The sequence below is a fragment of the Ranitomeya variabilis genome, chromosome 1, assembly GCF_051348905.1.
Source record: "Ranitomeya variabilis isolate aRanVar5 chromosome 1, aRanVar5.hap1, whole genome shotgun sequence".
Lineage (NCBI taxonomy): Eukaryota > Metazoa > Chordata > Amphibia > Anura > Dendrobatidae > Ranitomeya > Ranitomeya variabilis.
The window spans coordinates 713697042-713720446 of NC_135232.1; the positions used below are offsets into that span (position 1 = coordinate 713697042).

The 23405-nt window shown below is 48.5% G+C and overlaps 1 protein-coding gene across 16 annotated transcripts in view; it reads left to right on the forward strand.

The window, feature by feature from the left end:
* CEP128 (centrosomal protein 128) overlaps window positions 1–21383 on the forward strand; it is a 261366-nt gene extending 239983 nt beyond the window's left edge. For 14 of the 16 annotated variants that reach the window (XM_077267464.1, XM_077267459.1, XM_077267455.1 and 11 more), the window contains 4 exons: window positions 2753–2830; window positions 6267–6380; window positions 7934–8042; window positions 20882–21379. In XM_077267464.1, the coding sequence (XP_077123579.1) occupies window positions 2753–2830; window positions 6267–6380; window positions 7934–8042; window positions 20882–20967 (387 nt within the window). In that variant the 3' untranslated portion in view covers window positions 20968–21379. Of the gene's footprint in view, window positions 1–2752; window positions 2831–6266; window positions 6381–7933; window positions 8043–20881 lie in introns of those variants that run through there. The other 2 variants (XM_077267465.1, XR_013216499.1) reach the window with 2 other exon arrangements.
* The last annotated feature ends 2022 nt before the right edge of the window (window positions 21384–23405 follow it).

A 23405-nucleotide genomic window follows, 5' to 3' on the forward strand; every position in this document is an offset into this window, starting at 1 on the left:
CTGTCAGTGCTGCGTCTGTATCCGTCCTATGGTGCTGCATCTGTAGCCATCCTATGGTTCTGTGAGTGCTGCGTCTGTATCCGTCCTCTGGTTCTGTGAGCGCAGTGTCAGTATCCGTCCTCTGGTTCTGTGAGTGCTGCGTCTGTATCCGTTCAGCGAGTGCTGCGTCTGTATCCGTCCTCTGGTTCTGCGAGTGCTGCGTCTGTATCCGTCCTCTGGTTCTGTGAGTGCTGCGTCTGTATCCGTCCTCTGGTTCTGCGAGTGCTGCGTCTGTATCCGTCCTCTGGTTCTGTGAGTGCTGCGTCTGTATCCGTCCTCTGGTTCTGCGAGTGCTGCGTCTGTATCCGTCCTCTGGTTCTGCGAGTGCTGCGTCTGTATCCGTCCTCTGGTTCTGTGAGTGCTGCTTCTGTATCCGTCCTCTGGTTCTGTGAGTGCTGCTTCTGTATCCGTCCTCTGGTTCTGCGAGTGCTGCGTCTGTATCCGTCCTCTGGTTCTGCGAGTGCTGCGTCTGTATCCGTCCTCTGGTTCTGGGAGTGCTGCGTCTGTATCCGTCCTCTGGTTCTGCGAGTGCTGCGTCTGTATCCGTCCTCTGGTTCTGTGAGTGCTGCGCCTGTATCCGTCCTCTGGTTCTGTGAGTGCTGCGCCTGTATCCGTCCTCTGGTTCTGGGAGTGCTGCGTCTGTATCCGTCCTCTGGTTCTGGGAGTGCTGCGTCTGTATCCGTCCTCTGGTTCTGTGAGTGCTGCGCCTGTATCCGTCCTCTGGTTCTGCGAGTGCTGCGTCTGTATCCGCCCTCTGGTTCTGTGAGTGCTGCGTCTGTATCCGTCCTCTGGTTCTGCGAGTGCTGCGTCTGTATCCGTCCTCTGGTTCTGCGAGTGCTGCGTCTGATAGCTGTCCTGTGGATGTGCAGTGCATCTTCGCCTTTCCTTGCGATTCACAAATGTGTTTTCCTGACATGGCTGCTGCAATTACTATTAGACGGTTAGGTGTGATCCCACGGTCGGCCCCTCCGCCAGTGTGAGCTGTGTTGCCAGCCTCTGATACAGTCCTAGAGTGATTACTTGTCATGGTTGAGGCTTCTCCTGCTGTGGCAATAAGTTGTCAGATAACAACAATAACAGTGTGCACAGGGAGTATGGGATTATAAATGCTGTAATGTGGCACTCACACTGCCGCGGCTGCATAAAGAAGAGTACTGACGCTTCATGTCGTCTGCACTCTGCTGTAATGTCTTACAAGTGTCCCCTGTGCAGGAGCTGAGATCTGAGCACGGAGCGGCGGCCTCTACCTGCCCCGTCCTGTATGCTCCAATCTGTATCTGTTGTTGGACTGTAGAGGTGATGATGATCACTATTTTATGGCTGGGGTGATGAAGCTGCACTCACCTGTGTGAAATAATGGTTTATAAATGACAGTGCCAGGGATGGTGTAGTCGTTTCTAATGCCGCCTGGTGCAATGTCATCTGGTCTGTAACTCTTTATATGTCTAAAATATCAAGACACCAAATGTCGTCAGCACTTCTCCCAATATTGGGGGAGTCCGTGTGACTTAGTGGCCATTGTGGGGCACCTTATATTCTCTAGCACATTGATAACTTTCCACATACATTCATCTTGTTTCTTCTATAAAATGAAGCCGCTCATCTCTCATTTGCTTTATTCTTACAATTTCAATTGTTTTCCGTCTTATAGAGAAGCCATTATAATTGTCACATATTCTGGCAAATTGGATTTTGGGTGAATTGCTGCTGCTACAGGCGGCAGTGCGAGCTAGTTTGCATTTAGCAGCATCTGTTAGATTGGTGCATAGCGCTTGTTGTGTGCCGTGATGATAGGCGCTGCACAGGTACTGCAGAGTCCCGTTCTTCCACATTGTAAGTGAAGTGAAATCTTACACTTTCATGTCACTTCTACACTGTGAAGAGGGATCCACCATTCATGCCCCCCCCGCCCGCTCCACCGCCGTTCGTACCCTCTCCTGCCCGCGCCACCGCTGTTCATACCCACTCCTGTTAGCTGCACCGCAGTTCATACTCATTTCTGCCCGATCCACCTCCGTTCATACCTTCTCCTGCCCGCTCCACTGCCGTTCATACCTTCTCCTGCCTGCTCTACCGCCGTTCATACCCACTTTTGTCAGCTGCACCGCCGTCCATACCCACTCCTGTCCGCTCCACCGCTGTTCATACCCACTCCTGTCCGCTCCACTGCTGTTCATACCCACTCCTGTCAGCTGCACCACCGTTCATACCTTCTCCTGCCCACTCCACCGCCGTTCATACCTTCTCCTGCCCGCTCCACCGCCGTTCATACCTTCTCCTGCCCGCTCCACCGCCGTTCATACCTTCTCCTGCCCGCTCCACCGCCGTTCATACCTTCTCCTGCCCGCTCCACCGCCGTTCATACCTTCTCCTGCCCGCTCCACCGCCGTTCATACCTTCTCCTGCCCGCTCCACCGCCGTTCATACCTTCTTCTGCCCGCTCCACCGCCGTTCATACCTTCTCCTGCCCGCTCCACCGCCGTTCATACCTTCTCCTGCCCGCTCCACCGCTGTTCATACCCACTCCTGTCAGCTCCACCGCAGTTCATATCCACTTATGCCCGATGCACCGCAGTTCATACTCACTCCTGCCAGCTGCAACACAACAATGCATGAAACCAAGAGTCTGGATGCCCTGAGTGGGCGCTGTGGCCCCTGTAGGCATTAATGGGTTTGAAGTGTCACCTGCTGCTCCTTGTGTTTGATCTTGCAGAGTACTCGCATGGCCCTGGATCACCTGGAATCTGTCCCGGAAAAGCTCAACCTCCTGGATGACATGAAGGATCTCAATGTGAGTACAGCCAGGAAAGCGATCATTATTCCCTATGGCATCTGTGTTTTCTTGTGTTTTTTTTTTTCCCTTTAGTTAGTAAATTGATGGTGATTTGACCCAACAATTAAAAATATATTTTCCAGTTTTGTGTATGGAGTGTAAAGAATGGAGGTTTCAAGTCTGGTTGAATGGCGACACCTGGGGTCACTGTCAGATGTATTCATTCATTACTATGGAGGTGTCTTTGTTTTTTGGCGTTTTTCCCTTCATTTCTTCTCGGAGCCATAAGTTGTTTTTTTTTTTTTTGTGTGTGTCTGCATAGCCATTTTTTTTTTTTAATTCTTTTTACAGGACAAGTTATTTTTTTTAATGGCACCATCCATTTTTACCATATAATCCATTAGAAGAGCAGATCAAAATTCCAAATGGAGTGAAATTAAAAAAAAAAAAAAAAAAAAAAAAAAAAAATAGATACTAATTAAAACGCCCATAATTCCACCATGGATTTGTGATGATTTCATGATTTTTCAGATCAATACGATCACAATGATCCCAAATTGATTTGGCAAGCCATTAGCACCCTGCCATAGTGCAGTGGAGGAGGGCTGGGCCATGAGAGAAGGGACCCCACACTTTGTTCAACCTTAAAGGGAACCCGTCATGGGCACCAATGATCCAAACCTGGCTGCGGCGTCTCAAGAAAGACGGCCGGCGACTATGAGGAGACACCTGACAACTTTGGCGCAGTCCCAACCAGCGGCACAGCTCCAGATATTGACCGGTCGCTCAATTTGTGCACATGTGAGGGAGACCTGTCAATCACCGGGGAGAGGAGAATCCGGCCAGTGGCTGTGTCGGACTGTGGTCTCTCTTGATAGCCGGTTCTTCAGATGTTTGTGGCTGCAATCGCATGGCCAGGTTTTGGATTTGTACAGCCCCCGTTCCAGGCTGTCACAGGTGGCCATGGTGTGTGATCGGAGCCTCTGATGGGGGCTGAACATGTCATGAAGGACTTCAGATATAGAAAGGGGGTACGCACCCTCTGTTACTCACCGTCTGCAGTGGAAGTTTATGGTCACATTATAAGTAATCCCAGAGTATGGTCACGTTCACAAGGTCAGTATTGGGTCATTATTTCACTCCACTATTTGTAACCAACAGTGGGAGATAATACAGAAGCGGTGACATGTTTCTATTCCACTTTCCTCTGATTTCTCCTTTCCTGGTTTTGGCTACAAAAACTGATGTAAAATACTGATCAAATACTGAAGGTGTGAACGTGGCCAAACACTGCAATCAGTCCAGAATGACCATGCAACAGCCATGGAAAGGACACTGCAGATTCTGATTACATCTCTGCAAACGGGGGCACCATGCTGGGGAGACACACAGGGCCAGAGGACAGAGTGGTTTGCAAGTCGCCATGACAACCAGAATGAACACCACCTTCCTTTACACTGCAGGCTGCAGTTCCAGGACTGGAGCATTGCATTGTGTATGCGGCTTCTCTGAGTAACCGTTTTTTTCCGAGGCCGAATCCTTTATTGTTCTTCTTCCTTTCATATGAAAGTGACCCTATTACAGCAGGATGGTCTGGGCCACGTCTAGTAAACCGCATAGTACTATGTGGGCAGAGTCCCGGCCACGCCGGCAGGGTCGTGCGTGGTAGCAAAGGTCTGTTCTAGTAGAGAGAAGGCAGGAACCCAGGCTGTCACCTCTAATCTCTGGACCCCAGGAGCTGAGAAGCAGTTGAGCTCTCACAATGGGCAGCTGTGATGAATAGACCCCTAGGACATCGACATTCACTGATGTAAGGAAATATTCCGGTGTGAGGGAACAATGGCGGAAATAGTGCAGGCAGCGACCTTGAGAACATGATCTGAATGGGGCTGGCATGAATGCTCCTATTCTTCAGGCTGCGGTGTCAGCGCTCCACTATGGTGCGGCTCAGACCCTCGGCTACAATGGGGTCCTGTGGAGGAGAATACACCGAGCGCCCAGTGATGGGAACGTGCGGACGCAGCTATGAGAGATGCATTGTTCCATTCAACCACGTCTGGCGCTGCGGCCTGGGATTAGCGGCCTCCTGCCACATCGGGACATTTCTTTCATATTTGTGTACTGGACCTTACCACGAGAGCACAATCCCAGATAATGGTGGAGGGGTTCTTAATGGGGGCTTAGCAATGGCTTTCGGATGGGATATCGATGGCAGGGGTGTCCTTGCAGCTCACGGGCTCTATTCTCCTACCAGAGTTTGTTTTATGGGTACAATTAGAGCAGAGGGGGGACGTTGTCCCATATGTGGGGGGGTGCGGAGAGATGAAATGGGAAACAGGTGTGCAGCCGTGGCTCCGCTCTGTGCATCACAAAAGACGGTAGATTCAGCCGCAACTCGCAGCCTCTGGTAATTGTGCAAGAAGCAGGGCCAAGATATAGAGAATCATTTATGAGGACAAAGAAATCCAATATATTTCATCTCGGCACAATACATCATTCCTGTCGGCTGCTGCTCCGCGCCAGAGGCCGGGAACATTTCTCCGATAAATTCTGATCTTTCAGATTGGAGGGAAGAGGAATGCAGCAAGGACAGGATCCACGGCCAAGCCCCAGGGGTCCTGACACACCCTGTGACCTACAGACGGGATGGAGGACGATGAGATGCCACGTCCTCTACATACAGGCGCCGGGTACCCAACGCCATTCCCTGAATCTGTGCCTCCGAGGCCTGTGACAATAATGGGCGATGAAGGACAGACACATTCGTAATTGCAGTTGTGGCACTTTTTTCCTGTAATTTGCACCTTCCTTGCCGTCTCTTTGATGGAGGTTGTGGTTTTGTAGGTTTGTCATCTTGAGCAGTGTTTTGCACTCATTCATTCATTGTGGGGGGTGGGGGTTTGATTTGTTGGTTTTTTTTGCATAAATCTCCTCCAGGCCCCACTGAAGTTTTTTTTCTGTCTGTCTGAAATATTTCTGGGAATTTTGTGATATTTTTGCAATAATGAGTTTGGGGGAAAAAGGCTAAAGACCAAATGAGAATACATTTTTGATTCTGTGTTAATGTTTGGACCCATGTGATCCAATGTAATGAATTTTGTCCAAAAAAGCATGAATACCACCCAAATAAGAAGTAACTGCAAAAGTCACACAGGTGATGAATGGGTACCAGGGAGCAGGTACGTGGCTGCTTGGTGCTGCTAGGACCCCCACATTGAATACTGGGGTCATAGCGATGGCAAGGCGTGTACTTGAGGCAAAGAGATTATCCTGAGTCCAGCTGCCATTTGTAGGAAACCGGTCGCCCTCAGTAGGTGCTGCCTCCTGAGTGCATTGGTGCGGTTCTCTAGCGCCCCCATGTTGCGGGAACGTTCAGGCATCCATGATGTCTCGTCCCTTCGATTCTCCCCTGGAGGATAACGTCTGGTGACATTGTGTCTTCTTCTCTTCACAGGACTCTCATCTGCAGAGAGAAGTGATGGAGGAACGATATGCTCAGTACCGAGAGATTGTTGGCTCCCTGCAGCAGCAGCTGGAAGACTCCAAACGCAGGATCCAGGAGTGCCGGGTAATGGGGTCAGCCGTATGAGTAAGGGGTCTCCACCATACAAGTGCCCAGATGTGGAGGGGCGACCGCACTTGGAATTATTATGGCTTTTTCTTGCATATTTGCCAATACTGGCGGTCAGTGCGGGACCTGTGCAGGAAGCAAAGAAGGACACAGAAGCAGATCCGTCACCAGCCGTTTGACGGGGAGACGTCGCACTGATGCTGGTGTTCACACTTACTGATTTGGAGCTTGCCCTCTTCTCCCCTGTTGCCTCAGCCTCTCTGGCCTCCACTCCGTACACCACAGACTTAATGTAATGGTGCCAGAACTCACTGGTCACCTCATAATGGCTGCATGTGACTGCTGGCCACGGCTTTGGTGGGTGAGCTGCACGCTCCACACCGATGATAAAGGCACAGACAATTTATAACCTGCAGACCCCTGTGTGCTTCATTCACATACAGAGCAGGCGACTGCCATATAATGGGACCTATCTTTCCAGCCATTGCAGCCGCTCAGGAGCATTTTACATGATTGACAAGGGGCAGAACTCACCCAAACATTTCCCATAAACATGGTGGGTTTGTGATCATTTTGTTTCACACTTCTATGAGCCTGCACCTTCCAGACAAATGACACCCAATGTAGTTTTAGTATCTGAGGCCCCTGTACACATTAAGCTAAAGTAGTGCAACCCCGACGTCCGCTGTATGTTCATCGTGCAGAGTGTATGGGGATTTAAGTGTAACTAGAGGGCTCGGTCCAGGTACTCGGCCTGCATAGACTCACCTGACTTCACATATTAACGGCATATCCATAGGGTGCCTCTGGGATAGGCCCCCATCTTGAGGATGGGGCCCCTCATAAAACACTGGCTGTGGAGACATGGCCGCTCTTTTCATTGAATTCTCTGGGTGTTCTGTAGCCTGTAAAGCCCAATAATTGACGTGGATTCATGTCTCAAACGGGGGGCTCTGAAGTGTGGCCGTGGTCAGCAACATGTGACCTGTGAGCAAACTAGAATCAGAATGGTCTTCAGCCCTTCAATGTGTCCTTGCTTCTCTTGGGCCGCGCTCTTGTGATGGTGCTGACCGAGGAGCTCGTGTCTGCGGTCAGATCAGCCTTAGCGTTCCCTCACACACTTGTTTTCTGTCCTTTTCTATGTGAATTACTTATTTTCTGAGAATCACTGTTTATGCAGTGAGTTGTTTCTCTGCAGAAATGAGTCGTCTCCACCTGGCTGATTTTCAGATGAATTTGCAGTAAATGCTCGGAAATCCTGCATTGCAAACTGTGTCCGAGGTGAAAGGCGCACGGACTTCTGATGCGGATTTCTATTCAAAAACCACCTTGAAATAAACTTTCTGCATCATTATAGCCCCAGAACGGAGCCACAATTGCAAATATAATTCAGTTTTTCAGGTTGCTCCTTGGGTGTTTCTCTGTCAGTGACACCAATGCTGCCTTCTGAGACTCCTGAAAAGTCAATATGCCTATGCAGTGGGACATCTTTGCTGTGTCTTGTACGTCTGCCAATCCTGGACTAAGTTTCCTTTTCTTGTGCCTTAAAGGAGGAAAAATTCAAGGCGGATGTCCAGAGTGCCCGGTTGTCAGCTTTATCTGCATCCTTGAGGGGGAATGGCAGCTTCCTGTCGAGCTCTCTGCGTTCAGGCACCCACTGTAAGTATTCGGCAGTGTCCCAGCAATGGCCATAGCCAACTTCACCAGACGACGATCACCAGTGAGAATCACAGGTGAAGCTGCGATGGAAGAAAATGTTCACCATCTCTCCCGCAACTACCAGATAGGGACAATTTCACAGCAAGACAAATATACTCACGTGAGAATGAGAGAAAAGCTTAGACTAATCCTTCAGAGCTGCACTCAGTGTTCTGCTGCTGCAGTCAGTGTGTCAGTAACCTTCATCTCTAATACTACATGAGGACACTTGTTTTCCTCTGAAATTATCCCTAACTGGAAATTGTGTGATGAATTCTGTGAGAACTAGACTGTGAACATTTACCTTCATACAGGTGTGCTGAAACTTATTATAGGGTAATATATGTCAGTAATGTATGTACACAGTGACTGCACCAGCAGAATAGTGAGTGCAGCTCTGGAGTGTAATGCAGGGTGTAACTCAGGATCAGAAATGTATGTACACAGGTACACAGTGACTGCACCAGCAGAATAGTGAGTGCAGCTCTGGAGTGTAATACAGGGTGTAACTCAGGATCAGAAATGTATGTACACAGTGACTGCACCAGCAGAATAGAGAGTGCAGCTCTGGGGTATAATGCAGTATGTAACTCAGGATCAGTACAGGATCAGTAATGTAAGGTATGTACACAGTGACTGCACCAGCAGAATAGTGAGAGCAGCCCTCGAGTATAATACAGGATGTTGACCAGGATCTGTATTGTTTGTACACAGTGACTTCACCAGCTGTATAGTGAGTGCAGCTCTGGAGTATAATACAGGGTGTACCTCAGGATCAGTAATGTATGTACACAGTGACTGCACCAGCAGAATAGTGAGTGCAGCTCTGGGGTATAATACAGGATGTAACTCAGGATCAGTAATGTAATGTATGTACACAGTGACTGCACCAACAGAATAGTGAGTGCAGCTCTGGGGTATAATACAGGATGTAACTCGGGATCAGTACAGGATCAGTAATGTATGTACACAGTGACTGCACCAGCAGAGAATAGTGAATGCAACTCTGGGGTATAATACAGGATGTAACTCAGGATCAGTACAGGATCAGTAATGTAATGTATGTGCACAGTGACTGCATCAGCAGAATAGTGAGTGCAGCTCTGGGGTATAATACAGGATGTAACTCAAGATCAGTACAGGATCAGTAATGTACATATGTACACAGTAACTGCACCAGCAGAATAGAGAGTGCAGCTCTGGGGTATAATACAGGATGTAACTCGGGATCAATAATGTATGTACACAATGACTGCACCAGCAGAATAGTGAGTGCAGCTCTCGGGTATAATACAGTATGTAACTCAGGATCAGTAATGTAATGTATGTACACAGTGACTGCATCAGCAGAATAGTGAGTGCAGCTCTGGGGTATAATACAGGATGTAACCCAGGATCAGTAATGTAATGTATGTACACAGTGACTGCACCAGCAGAATAGTGAGTGCAGTGTAAGAGGGTGATGCTGTTATGCATAATAAGAAACACGCTGTCACTTTAAGGGGCTGCACCCCCTTGTCTATGTGATGGTATGTTCTGCTGTTCTCCCCTGCTCTTGTTTTGCTATGGACTGCTCAGGGCTGAGTGAAGGGGTGGAGCTGAAGCAGCGTAGAGAGAGAAGTTTCCAGAGGGAACAGAGAGAACTTTGGGTGCTTTGCTATCTGCAAAGAAGAGACTTTTGCTGCAGGAAAGATTACACAGCTTAAGACGAACTGCGTTTGCTAAATAGACGTTCCCGGCTACAGCAAAGGGTGGCTGTTCTGCGCTGGTTTGTGAAGCCACGAAGATAGCGAGAAGGGGACCTACGGTTTCCAGGAGCAAAGAGAAGACCACGCTTTACAGAGCCGACAGGAACCCGTGTGTACCACAGTTAAGGACTTCGGGGGCCCCCTGGGACTGGACCTGTGTCCCCAACGTCACCGTGAGTCTGTTCCTGTCTGGTGCACCAGTTAGGGCCTAGTGAAGACTTCAGCAGTTAGAGCACGGTAGCCGTGTGGCCTGTGTAGTAAAGGCCAGGGAGGCTATATGCAGAGTAGCATCGATATATATATATATATGTTCCATTGTGCAAAGTTGATTATGAGATAGGTTCTGAGTTTGCAATTGCTTAAGTATCGTGCTATTTTACATACAAGTTGACTCATGTGCATTATCTTTTACTATTGTAAACCCGTTTGCATCTTCCTTGTCCCTTCCATTCCCTGTCTCCCAATAAATCTATCCTTTGTTGTTTGCACCTCATCTTGTGTACAGTAGTCTTCCTGCACCGTGGTGGTCCCCGGGCCATCGCTTCAAGTGGCGCTGCGAGCAGGGTACTGTCACCAAGATGGAGGCAGCAGACAGCAATGGCGGGAATGCTAATGTTAATGGAGATGCTGTGGGCATTGGTGGAACCCCTGCAAGGACACTCCCTATGGGCACCATATTTAGTGTGCTCCCAAAATTTGACGGCAAGAATATGCCACTGTCCGACTGGGTGTCCCGGCTGCAATGCACCCTGAAGATTTATAACATAAGCCCAGTCCTTGAAGTGGACATTGCTTTAACTGCCCTAGAGGGGGAAGCCCGCAGAAACGTCTGCCTACAACCAGAACTCACCCGCAGTACCCTGAAGGAGCTAGTGAAGTTCCTGGAAGAGATCTACGGTGAGACCGCTAGCACGGGACATCTTCGCGCCAAATTTTTCTCTAGGCTGCAGCGGGAAGACGAAGGAATTTCTCAGTATGCAACAGTACTGCAGGAAGTGTTTGAAGAGGTGCAGAGAAAGGAGGCAGATGGACTTGGCGGCATGGACTCTAAAGACCGGATACTCCGGGAGCAATTCATTCTGGGACTACACAGCACATCCTTGAGGCAGGCACTGTCAGAACGGGTCCGGGCAGATCCAGCCCTTACGTTTCGTCAAGTCCTGGCAGAAACAGTGGCCCGAAGTAAAGAAGAAAGCTACGCGTCTGGAGTGATGCGTGTCCAGGACGCCAATTCCAGAGGGGAAACAGTGGCCCGAAGTAAAGAAAAAAGCTACGCGTCTGGAGTGATGCGTGTCCAGGACGCCGATTCCAGGGGGGACCCAAACCATCAAGAAGTGCTGGTCCAGGTAGTGCAAGATTTGCAGCGGTCCCTTGTTAACGTGCAAGAGAAACTGACCCAGATGGAGCGGAGAGTGGGGGAACTACAAGAAACTGACCCACCATACTCCTACTACCATTCTTCGGCCCGATCGACAAGGGAGCAGTGGGAACAAGCCCCCTCCCGTCAGGCATCGGTGGCACGAGGACAGGCCCGAAGTACCCCTCGGCGAGGAGGAGGTGTTCAATGCTGGGAGTGTAGAGGACGGGGGCACCTTGCCAGAGACTGTCGGAACTATACGCAAGGCCAGTGGAAGCCGTCGTTAAACTACCAACCCCCGCAGTAGTGCGGCACTCTGCGGGGGAGGCGAGAAGAGAGGCCGCTCCATATCATAACGAACACTTGATCGCTGGGAGCCCCATCCTACGTGCTGAATTTGAAGGAGTTCTGGTGGATTGCCTGGTAGATACCGGGTCACAAGTGACAACGATGTCCGAAGCGTACTTCAAGCAGCATTTCCAGAACCTGGCCAAGCCAGAGAAAGACATTGATTCGCTTGTTTGCTGCCAACCAACAACCGATTCCGGTCACAGGAGTCGTGTGGATGAATATTCGAATCTGTGGACAAGTAGTTGAAAGAAAAGGGATCCTGCTAGTCCCTGAGCCTGTCAAGAAAGATGTGCCTGTAGTACTGGGAATGAATATCCTACGGGAACTCGATCAGATTATGTTTACCAAACGGGGACCTGGATATTGGAAGAAGGCTACTCCACATAAGCCTACTCAGGAGGCCCTTCAACGACTGATCCGCGTCTGTGGGACGCAGAAGAGTGTGCCATCTTATCAGACGGTGGGGGTCATCCGGGCTCCTGGGAAAGAACCTGTAATCCTACCTCCCGAGCGAGAAACTTTAGTGTACCTTCCAGTGGGGACTCACCGCAACCTTGATGGGTTGGAAGTGGTTGTTCAGCTGGTGGTAGGCGGCGGAGGGGATCAAGAAGTCATGATAGCTCGCACGATAGCTGTGGTCCAGCGAGGACATGTCCCCATAAGAGCTTTGAATGTGAGCCCCAGGGAGGTCGCCTTGCCACGAGGGACAGATCTAGCCCTGGTGTACCTACATAAGGGTGAAGTGGTGAGTCAGAAGGAGATGCCTTTATCACCGAAAGAAGGCGTGGGGTGGACCCTAGCAGTTGCCGCGGGAGGTGAAGAGACACCATCCCCAGAGTGGAGTGGACGGGTCATCCTTGAACAAATGGAAGTGGATGTGAAGGCTATGGGCCCTGAGCACGTGCAAGCAATAGAAACTATGCTGTGGGAAAATCAGGCCGCATTCGCCCGTCACGCCGAAGATTTCGGCTGTACTGAAGCCATCACGCATGAGATCCCAACAGGGGAAGCTCGTCCAATTCGAGAACGATACCGGCAGATCCCACCCAAGATGTACCAAGAGGTGAAAACATTACTGCGGCAGATGCTGGATTCAGGAGTGGTGCAGAGTAGTCAGAGCCCTTGGGCAGCCCCGGTGGTTCTCGTCAAGAAAAAGGATGGGACCATCCGGTTCTGTGTAGACTACAGGAAACTCAATGCCTGCACTGTTCGAGACTCGTATCCGTTGCCCCGCATCGAGGAATCCTTGACAGCGTTGGGGAAAGCCAAGTACTTCTCCACCCTGGACCTAGCAAGCGGGTATTGGCAAGTAGCCGTGGCAGAGAAAGACAGAGAGAAAACCGCCTTCATCCTCCCTATGGGACTGTACGAGTTTAACCGGATGCCCTTCGGGCTCTCCAATGCCCCAGGCACCTTTCAACGGCTGATGGAGAAGTGTTTGGGAGATCTAAATTTTGAGGCTACCCTGATCTATCTGGATGACATCATTGTGTTTTCATCCTCTTTCGAAGATCACCTTGCCCGGCTTGGACAGGTACTCGGAAGATTGCGTGCTCATAACCTGAAGTTGAAGCCAAAGAAATGCCACCTCTTCAAGAGGGAGATCGAGTACCTAGGTCACATAGTGTCACAAGATGGAGTCCTACCCTCGCCAGAAAAAGTGGCTGCTATCCAGAAGTGGCCAGTCCCTCAAACAGTGAGAGAACTCCAGGCCTTCCTGGGACTAGCGGGGTACTACCGCCGGTTTGTTAAAGACTTCGCGAAGTTGGCCGGTCCCCTCAACGAGTTGCTGAGGGGGACCGCTGGAGTGCCGAAGACCCAGCGCATCCCCTGGGCACAGGGACAACACGAGGCCTTCCAGGCTATAAAGGATGCCCTTACTTCGGCCCCGATTTTGGCCTACGCAGACTTCAATCAACCGTTCCTGTTGTACACCGATGGTAGCCTACATGGACTCGGTGCAGTACTTTCTCAGATACAGGATGGACATGAGAGAGTCATCGGGTATGCTAGCAGGTCCCTGCGAGACAGCGAAAGAAACCCTCACAATTACAGCTCCTTCCGGTTAGAGCTCCTGGCTCTGGTATGGGCCATGACAGAAAAGTTTGCAGGCTTCCTGACAGGTACAAAAATCCAAGTTCGAACAGACAATAATCCCCTAGCCCACCTTGAGAATGCTAAACTGTGGGCCTTAGTACAATGGTGGATGGCTCGCTTGGCCAAGTTCGACTTTACTATTCGCTATCGCTCTGCTACCGAAAACGCAAATGCGGATGGGCTGTCCAGAGTGCCTGTGGAGACTCCAGTGGGGGATCTTGATGAACAACTTGAAGAGGAGGAAACCCCAGACTTTAATAAGTTCAAGCCCCCGATGGTTGTGGCCCAGTCAAGAAGGGAGGCCTGCGCATTACCTCGGTCCCTGGGAAGAACCAATGAAGAATGGGGACACGTTCAGGATGAAGACGAAGGGCTGAGACAGATGAAATGGTGGGTAACGCAAAAGCGGAAGCCTGGCAAACAAGAAAGAGATGATCTGGACTCTGAAATGAGGAGTGTGTTGCACCAGTGGGATAGACTGGAAGTGAGAGAGTCAGTACTATATCGTAAGAAGCAACAGCCAAAAGATATGGAAGTAAGGTGGCAAGTGGTCATCCCAGGAAGAATGGCTCAAGAAATAGCTAAAGAAGCCCATGAATTCGGAGCGCACTTTGGCTCCACAAAGACCTACCAATGGTTGCAGCGGCATGTCTATTGTCCTCGGTTGGAGCTTGTGGTGGAAGAGGTTTGCCGGCAGTGTCGAGTATGTGACCTCATTAAGAGTACTGAACAGAGGGCACCCATCCAGACCATACAAACTAAGGAGCCATTGGAAGTCTTGATGATCGACTATCTCCTCGTGGGACACTCGGCCCGGGGGCTGCAATATTGTTTGGTGATGACCGATCATTTTTCTAAGTTCGCAGTAGTAACCCCGACTAGAGACCAGACTGCGGAATCGGCGGCGCGAGCCATCTGCCAAGACTTCATCCGGGTGTATGGGTGCCCAAAGCGCATCCACTCCGACCAAGGCGCGTGTTTCCAAGGCAAGGTGATGGAAGAATTGTATCGCATGTATGGCATCGAGCGGTCCCGGACCACCCCATATCATCCTCAAGGCAATGGAGCTTGCGAACGCTTTAACAGAACCTTGCTTCAGATGCTGAGAACATTGGAAGAGGATAAGAAGGTGTGTTGGCCAGACTATCTGCCGGAATTGGTCTGGACCTACAACAATCGGGTCCACTCCACCACGGGTTACACCCCCTATCTACTGTTGTTTGGAAGAGCTGGACGAGAGATCATTGAGCTGAATCTGGAACAGCCAGAGGAGCTGATGGAGCCAAATGTCACCTCATGGGTGAAAGAGCATCGACAACGTTTGCAAACGATACGGCGGTTGGCGGGTCAGCAACTGCAAGAAAAAGAACATACGGCCTGCAAACCGACTCAAGAGTTACCGCTCCAACCTGGAGACCGAGTGTTGGTCAGAGAGAAACGCCCCAAGGGAAAACTAAGTGAGAGATGGGAAGTACAGCCGTACAAGGTTATCGAGAGAGTGTATGCTAACGGCCCTGTCTACAAGGTACAGATTGAGAATGGGGCATCCGCCCCTAGAGTACTTCACAGAAATATGCTGCGGCCTTGCCGGTCTGAGGTCTGTTCTACGCCATTGTCGCCTGAAGGCGCCACTCCACCTCCTGAATCTGTCATGCCTGATGGCCAAATCGATGAGGAGTGGTGGACCATCCCTGACACAGTAGGGGGTCCTCAGCCACCCAGAAACGGTAATCCCATGGATGTACCAGTACCGCCATGTGAGGATGAGACCAGACAAGAGCTCACAGTGTCCCCTGCAACAAGTGTTCCTCTGGAAGATAGTCAAGCCTTGCCTGACAGCCAAGAGCTTCGGAGATCCCAGAGGTCTAATGCAGGGGTTCCACCAGTCCGATATGTAGAACAGTGTGCTCTGTCTGTTTGTATACCTTTGTTGTCTCCTCCATTATACTTTTACCCTGAAGCTGTGATGGCCGAGGACGACCATCATTAAGAAGGGAGGCATGTAAGAGGGTGATGCTGTTATGCATAATAAGAAACACGCTGTCACTTTAAGGGGCTGCACCCCCTCGTCTATGTGATGGTATGTTCTGCTGTTCTCCCCTGCTCTTGTTTTGCTATGGACTGCTCAGGGCTGAGTGAAGGGGTGGAGCTGAAGCAGCGTAGAGAGAGAAGTTTCCAGAGGGAACAGAGAGAACTTTGGGTGCTTTGCTATCTGCAAAGAAGAGACTTTTGCTGCAGGAAAGATTACACAGCTTAAGACGAACTGCGTTTGCTAAATAGACGTTCCCGGCTACAGCAAAGGGTGGCTGTTCTGCGCTGGTTTGTGAAGCCACAAAGATAGCGAGAAGGGGACCTACGGTTTCCAGGAGCAAAGAGAAGACCACGCTTTACAGAGCCGACAGGAACCCGTGTGTACCACAGTTAAGGACTTCGGGGGCCCCCTGGGACTGGACCTGTGTCCCCAACGTCACCGTGAGTCTGTTCCTGTCTGGTGCACCAGTTAGGGCCTAGTGAAGACTTCAGCAGTTAGAGCACGGTAGCCGTGTGGCCTGTGTAGTAAAGGCCAGGGAGGCTATATGCAGAGTAGCATCGATATATATATATATATATGTTCCATTGTGCAAAGTTGATTATGAGATAGGTTCTGAGTTTGCAATTGCTTAAGTATCGTGCTATTTTACATACAAGTTGACTCATGTGCATTATCTTTTACTATTGTAAACCCGTTTGCATCTTCCTTGTCCCTTCCATTCCCTGTCTCCCAATAAATCTATCCTTTGTTGTTTGCACCTCATCTTGTGTACAGTAGTCTTCCTGCACCGTGGTGGTCCCCGGGCCATCGCTTCAGCAGCTCTGCAGTATAATACAGGATGTAACTCCGGGTCAGTACAGGATGAGTAATGTAATGTATGTACACAGTGACTGCATCAGCAGGATAGTGAGTGCAGCTCTGGGGTATAATACAGGATGTAACTCAGGATCAGTACAGGATCAGTAATGTATGTACACGGTGACTGCATCAGCAGAATAGTGAGTGCAGCTCTGGGGTTTAATACAGGATGTAACCCAGGATCAGTAATGTAATGAACGTACACAGTGACTGCACCAGCAGAATAGTGAGTGCAGCTCTGCAGTATAATACAGGATGTAACTCAGGATCAGTAATGTAATGTATGTACACAGTGACTGCACCATCAGAATAGTGAGTGCAGCTCTGCAGTATAATACAGGATGTAACTCAGGATCAGTACAGGATCAGTAATGTAATGTATGTACACAGTGACTGCATCAGCAGAATAGTGAGTGCAGCTCTGGGGTATAATACAGGATGTAACTCTAGATCAGTACAGGATCAGTAATGTACATATGTACACAGTGACTGCATCAGCAGAATAGTGAATGCAGCTCTGCGGTATAATACAGGATGTAACTCAGGATCAGTAGTGTAATGTATGTGCACTGTGACTGCATCAGCAGAATAGTGAGTGCAGCTCTGGGGTATAATACAGGATGTAACCCAGGATCAGTAAGGCTAAGTTCACACTAGCGTTGTGCGCCGCTGCGTCGGCGACGCAACGCACAACGCACGCAAAAACGCGGCAAAACGCACGCAAAAACGCTGCGTTTTGCGACGCATGCGTCGTTTTTTGCCGAAAATCGGACGCAAGAAAAATGCAACTTGCTGCGTTTTTTTGGTCCGACGCTTGCGGCAAAAAAGACGCATGTGTGGCACAACGCAACAAAAAAAAACGCATGCGTCCCCCATGTTAAGTATAGGGGGCGCATGACGCATGCGTCGCCGCTGCGTCGCCGACGCAAACCCGACGCACATTAGCTTAACGCTAATGTGAACGTAGCCTAATGTAATGTATGTACACAGTGACTGCATCAGCAGAATAGTGAGTGCAGCTCTGGGGTATAATACAGGATGTAACTCAAGATCAGTACAGGATTAGTAATGTAATGTACATATGTACACAGTAACTGCATCAGCAGAATAGTGAGCGCAGCTCTGGAGTACAGTACAGGATGCCATAAGTGCAACTTAATATTCAGTTGTTGGGTCTTCTCATGGTGTTGGAGGTGGTGGTGGCTCTGAGGGTCTCTGCTGGTGGGAGTTTGAGCTGTGTTGTGCTGAGTTAATGATTTGTGTGTGGTTATTTGCACTCCTCGGTGGGAGCCGCTACAGACTTCACCACTTCCTTTTTAGTCCCCTGCAGTGTAGTGACCGAGTAGAAAGGTCTTTCTGACCCGGTTACTTAATGAAGTATGCATTGTAGCCAGGCAAGTCCATTCATCTGAGTAGAGCTAATCACATCAGGCCTCATTCCTGGATCCATTCCCAGTAGTAGTACTGTGTGTATTGGGGTGGGGGTTGACTCTCTAGGTGGGCTGTATTCCTTGGCTCACCCAAGTCGGTGATGCTGAGGTCTCCGATACTGAGTGTGCTGTCTGGAGATAGGACATTCCTTACTTTATATCCTGTCAGGTTCTGTTTGGCAGATTAAAGATGCCGTGTCAGGTTTAATTTCCTTTACGAAAAATTGCAGCGTAAAGCTGGAGGTCTGTAGTCTGGGGTTATTAGCGGGGTATTGGGGGGATTAGGGAGTCAGAACTTCTCCCTGATGATATAAAGAATGACTAATTTCATTTCTTAGTGAGTTCTTAGTGTCTGTAACATAAGTGGCTGCTGCAGTGAGACTCTGTTAGTGGCGGGTGAGACAGTTCTAACATGTCTTAGGCTACTTTCACACTAGCGTTCTTTTGCATACGTCGCAATGCGTCGTTTTGGCGAAAAAAACGCATCCTGCAAAGTTGTCTGCAGGATGCGTTTTTTCCCCATAGATTTACATTGGCGACGCATTGCGACGTATGCACACACGTTGCAACCGTCGTGCGACGGTTGCGTCGTGTTTTGGCAGACCGCCGGCAGCAAAAAACGTTACATGTAACATTTTTTTGTGCCAACGGTCCGCCATTTCCGACTGCGCATGCGCGGCCAGAACTCCGCCCCCACCTCCCCGCACCTCACAATGGGGCAGCGGATGCGTGGAAAAACAGCATCCGCTGCCCCCGTTGTGCGGCGCATTCACTGCTAGCGTCGGTACGTCGGCCCGACGCACTGCGACGGGCTGAGTACGACGCTAGTGTGAAAGTAGCCTTAGTGCTAGGAATAGTCTGTATATGTACACACACACACACACACACACACACACACACACACACACACACACACACACACACACACGAATAAGTATTTGATACACTGCTGATTGTGCAAGTTTTCTCACTTACAAAGAATGGAAAGGTGTTTAATTTTTTTCGCACCCTTCACCTGTAAGAGACATAATCTCCAAACTAAATCCAGAAAGCCAAATTATATGATTTCTACATATTTTTTTTTTTGCATTTTATTTCCTGAAATAAGTATTTGATACAATAGAAAAACCGAACTTAATATTTGGTCCAGAAACCTTTGTTTGCCAAATTGGTAATAAGAAATGGGGTATGTGAACTTTCGATCGGGGTCATTTGGATGTTTTGGGTTGTCATTATGATTCGAAAAAAAAAAAAGAAGAAAACACAGTAGTTTGACCATAAATGGCTTCACCCAACCACTAACCATGAGTGGAGAAAAAGTTTTTGTGTTATCATTCATATTCTCTGAAAAAAGGCTAAGAAAGCAAAAATTCTGCCGGGGTATGTAAACTTTTGAGCACAACTGTATACTTTCACTAAATGCTCAATAGATGTTAGGCAATAAAGAGGAGCTTGCACTTTTAGGAATATAGTAGGGGGTCCCCTTTAACTCCAGTTGGCACTTAGGAGATGGGAACCTTATGTGTGAATGTGGCTTGAAGTGTTGTGACTTATAATAGCCAAAGATGGACATGTGAATGAATCCAAAGAGTTGCACACAGGCAAGTGATTGTGTCAGTAGATGGAGTGGCCCAGAATGGCATAGTTGGTGGTGTGGGACCCCCTGGCATAGACGGAGCATTTATCCAGCTAATGTTGGTAAGAGCATAAGCAGCAGAGTCTGAGTGAGGGTGTTGTTGTCAGCTTGTGGATGAAGTGTAATAATGGCCCATATAGTGATCAGTGGTAATTTTGGCCTTAGTGAAGGGTGGGATGGGGGGTGGGTGGTTATGACTGATGTGGCAGTTGGACTTAGTTTGGCCTAATTTGGGGTAAGAGGTGTTGCGCTCCTTTAAAGTCATTTGTCTGTAGAGCTTTCTAATGGCTGTGCTATTAATTGAAATATGTCCTTACGTTGCGGTGCTGTGAATTCATTCTACTTTCTTGTGTCAGTGTAAGTGTAACTGTGTTCAATACACCGTACACCCCATCTATTTGTATAATTGCCTTGTAATGTTTTCATTTCCTGTTCTGTCCAGATGTCACCGTATCCCAGAATTCCAAGAGGAGGAAGTTCACCAACCGCCATATTGGGACACCCAAGTGATGGGTGTCACAATATGGAAACTGCTGCTCGTACCAACCTATTGCGCGGTACCACCAGCGGAACACCGTCGCACCACACAGACACACTCTATATGCCGTACGCAACACACACACACTAACTCACACACTCAGGGAGAGGAAGCCGGTCACATTAAAGGGGTATTCCCACGAACAAAAGTTCATTTTAAAAATTGACTGTGTCTGACCGTGTTCGGAGAATACCACATCTCCTGGGCAGGGGAGGAAGCAAAAGACAATACTGACATTACAGCAGGGGAACACAGTGGATTCATTTTGTGAGGTAAAATATTTCACTGACTGTTTTTAAAAAACATTTTACCTCACAAAATGTATCCTCTGCGATCTCCTGCTGTAATGTCGGTATTGTCTTTTGCTTCCTCCCCTGCCCAGGAGCTGTGGTATGTTCAGTACACGGTCAGACACAGACAATTTTTTAAATTAACTTTTGTTCGTGGGAAAACCCCTTTAAAAAGCAAATATCAACGCCAACATGGCTCCTCTTAAAAAGTATGACCATGAAAGGAAAGCAGCAAAGGCACAACATCAAATACAACAACGGGCAAATGAGACTCTTGAAGAGCAACAGCATTGCTGGGACAACAACATTGCATATTAGTGTAGGTGTCAATCACATAAGTCCCCTGATGCAAATTAGGCAACTAGTCCTCTATAAGCGGCTGAAAACCTTGGGCTGGTATTGTTTGTCTATTTGTGTTTTTGTTGCTATCTTTTACACTAATTGTTTATGATATTTCTTTCAGCTCCATTAAAAAAAGGCCATCATCCAAGTGTTGAGAGTGTGAAGGAGCACAGTATTGGCATTGCAGTGAGTGGAGCGGCCCCCTGAGAGGCGAGTGGGCCCTATAATATGTCAACTGGCTCTGGACTAGTTACTGTGTCCCTGAGGAGTGATGTTGGACCTGTAGCTGTTATTTCCCACAACCACTGTCCACCATTTTCTGTATGTAATGGTTCATGTGGGGGGGAGGCTTCTTTGTGTGTGGCTGTTGGGATTTGCTCATGTCCGTAAATCTGTGTCTGTCTGTGTGCAGGTGCTAGTGTGATGATGGCAGCTTGTGAGCATATCCCCCAGCGGTGCCTTACATGAGGTATTTTGTGTTGGACTAACAGGACTTGCTGTCAGATCAGGGATCATGTGTTTTGTACTTATTGAGTTTATGTGAGAAGCTGCTAATATTCCATCTCAATTTTGTGTAATAATTGTTATTGCCAAAAATAAATAATTTTTATTAATTATGGCCTAATTGTGTACATTATTTAGTATCTGCTGCTACTAGGCATTGCTCTGCCATCTGGCTATTAAAGGGAATCTGTCAGTAGTGTTTATATGATAAACAAAATACACAAAAGTTGGCCTAGCTAATAATGGCTCTTCCACATTGAATACTGTACATATAAACACATAGGAAGCAGATGCCAAGTAAGTTAAAAAATTACAAGAATCTTTATTAAACACTATAGCTTATACACTGGTTTTAAAGGATATATTTTTCAGTGGGTAAACACCAAATGGATCTGCAAACACAGGAATATTATTGCCAAAATATAGATGTACACTATTATTTTCCTCTTAGATGAATTGGTCTGTAGTTGCTAAGTTAGAACAAAGAAAGAATCAACATGGATAAAAATCCATTTTTGAAAATAAATGTTCATCCGATTGGTGCTTGTAAAGTTCAACGTAAATACATAAATGCAGGATTTTCAAATGAATAATAACTCCCTATACCATTAGACCTTTTAGAGTAATAAATTAAGTAATTAAATGATATTAAAGGAAAGTCAAGTAAACCATTTGTGTTAGTCTAGTCATCAAAAAATATTGTAGGGAAGTGATAACCAAGTGGCTGATAGTTTCAAGATGAATCACATAGTAGTAAGAGAGCCAAAGAACCAAAAAGGCCACTCCTCATACAAAACCTTATACACCCTTCATATAATAATGGTGCTGTTTTCAGTGCTCACTAGTACTGCATGTAGTTGTATATAGTATTTCTACCAAAGTATAGTTAACGCAGTACACAGATTTAAAGGGAACCTATCACCCCCAAAATCGAAGGTGAGCTAAGCCTACCGGCATCAGGGGCTTATCTACAGCATTCTGTAATGCTGTAGATAAGCCCCCGATGTATCCTGAAAGATGAGAAAAAGAGGTTAGATTATACTCACCCAGGGACGGTCCGATCCGATGGGAGTCACGGTCCGGTCCGAGGCCTCCCATCTTCTTACTATGACTTCCTCTTCTTGTCTTCACACTGTGGCTCCGGCACAGGCGTACTTTGTCTGCCCTGTTGAGGGCAAAGCAAAGTACTGCAGTGTGCAGGCGCCGGGAAAGGTCAGAGAGGCCTGGCCCGTGCGCACTGTAGTACTTTGCTCTGCCCTCAACAGGGGAGACAAAGTACGCCTGCTCCGGAGCCGCAGCCTGAAGACAAGAAGAGGACGTCATCGTAAGAAGATGGGAGGCCCCGGACCGCTACGCCCATCGGACCCGGACCGCAGCGGAACCGCCCCTGGGTGAGTGTAATCTAACCTCTTTTTCTTATCTTTCAGGATACATCAGGGGCTTATCTACAGCATTACATAATGCTGTAGATAAGCCCCTGATGCTGGTGGGCTTAGCTCACCTTCGATTTTAGGGGTGACTGGTTCCCTTTAAGGTGCATAGTGCTATTCAATCATTAAATAGTGACAAAGAGGAGAGAGAAAGTACTTAATAATACATAACCTGGCTGCAGAAGACGCCCAACACACAGGCCCTCCATGCATGTGTTGTTACTGTCACACAGCCGCGACACATGCAGCTGCAGCGCCGATCAGCTGATTGTCCAGCGCAATCCAGGTACCTGGGTTTCCTGTGCAGCTTATTCAGCAAACGCTATAGCTTGCCGAATAAGAGGTAACCCGAGCAAATTCGCTCATCTCTAGTAATAACCCTCTAATTCAGGGGTGGGGAACCTCAGGGCATTTACGGCCCTTGATGACCTTTTATCAGGCCCCCGGGCAGATTCTCAGGGACCGCATTCTTAGACAGAGGTGTATTTTGATTACAACCAGCCCGTTAATTTCTTCTTGCTCTGTTAGCACACACATGCAGTGCTCACTACTGAACACTGAAGGGCATGCAATGAAAGATTACGTCCTGACACCAGTGTCTGAGTGAGGATGTACTTTGTGGGCGGAGTTTGTACGGCCCCCGAAGGATGGTATAAATATCCAAATGGCCCTTGGTAGAAAAAAAGATTCCCCACCCCTGCTCTAATTGAT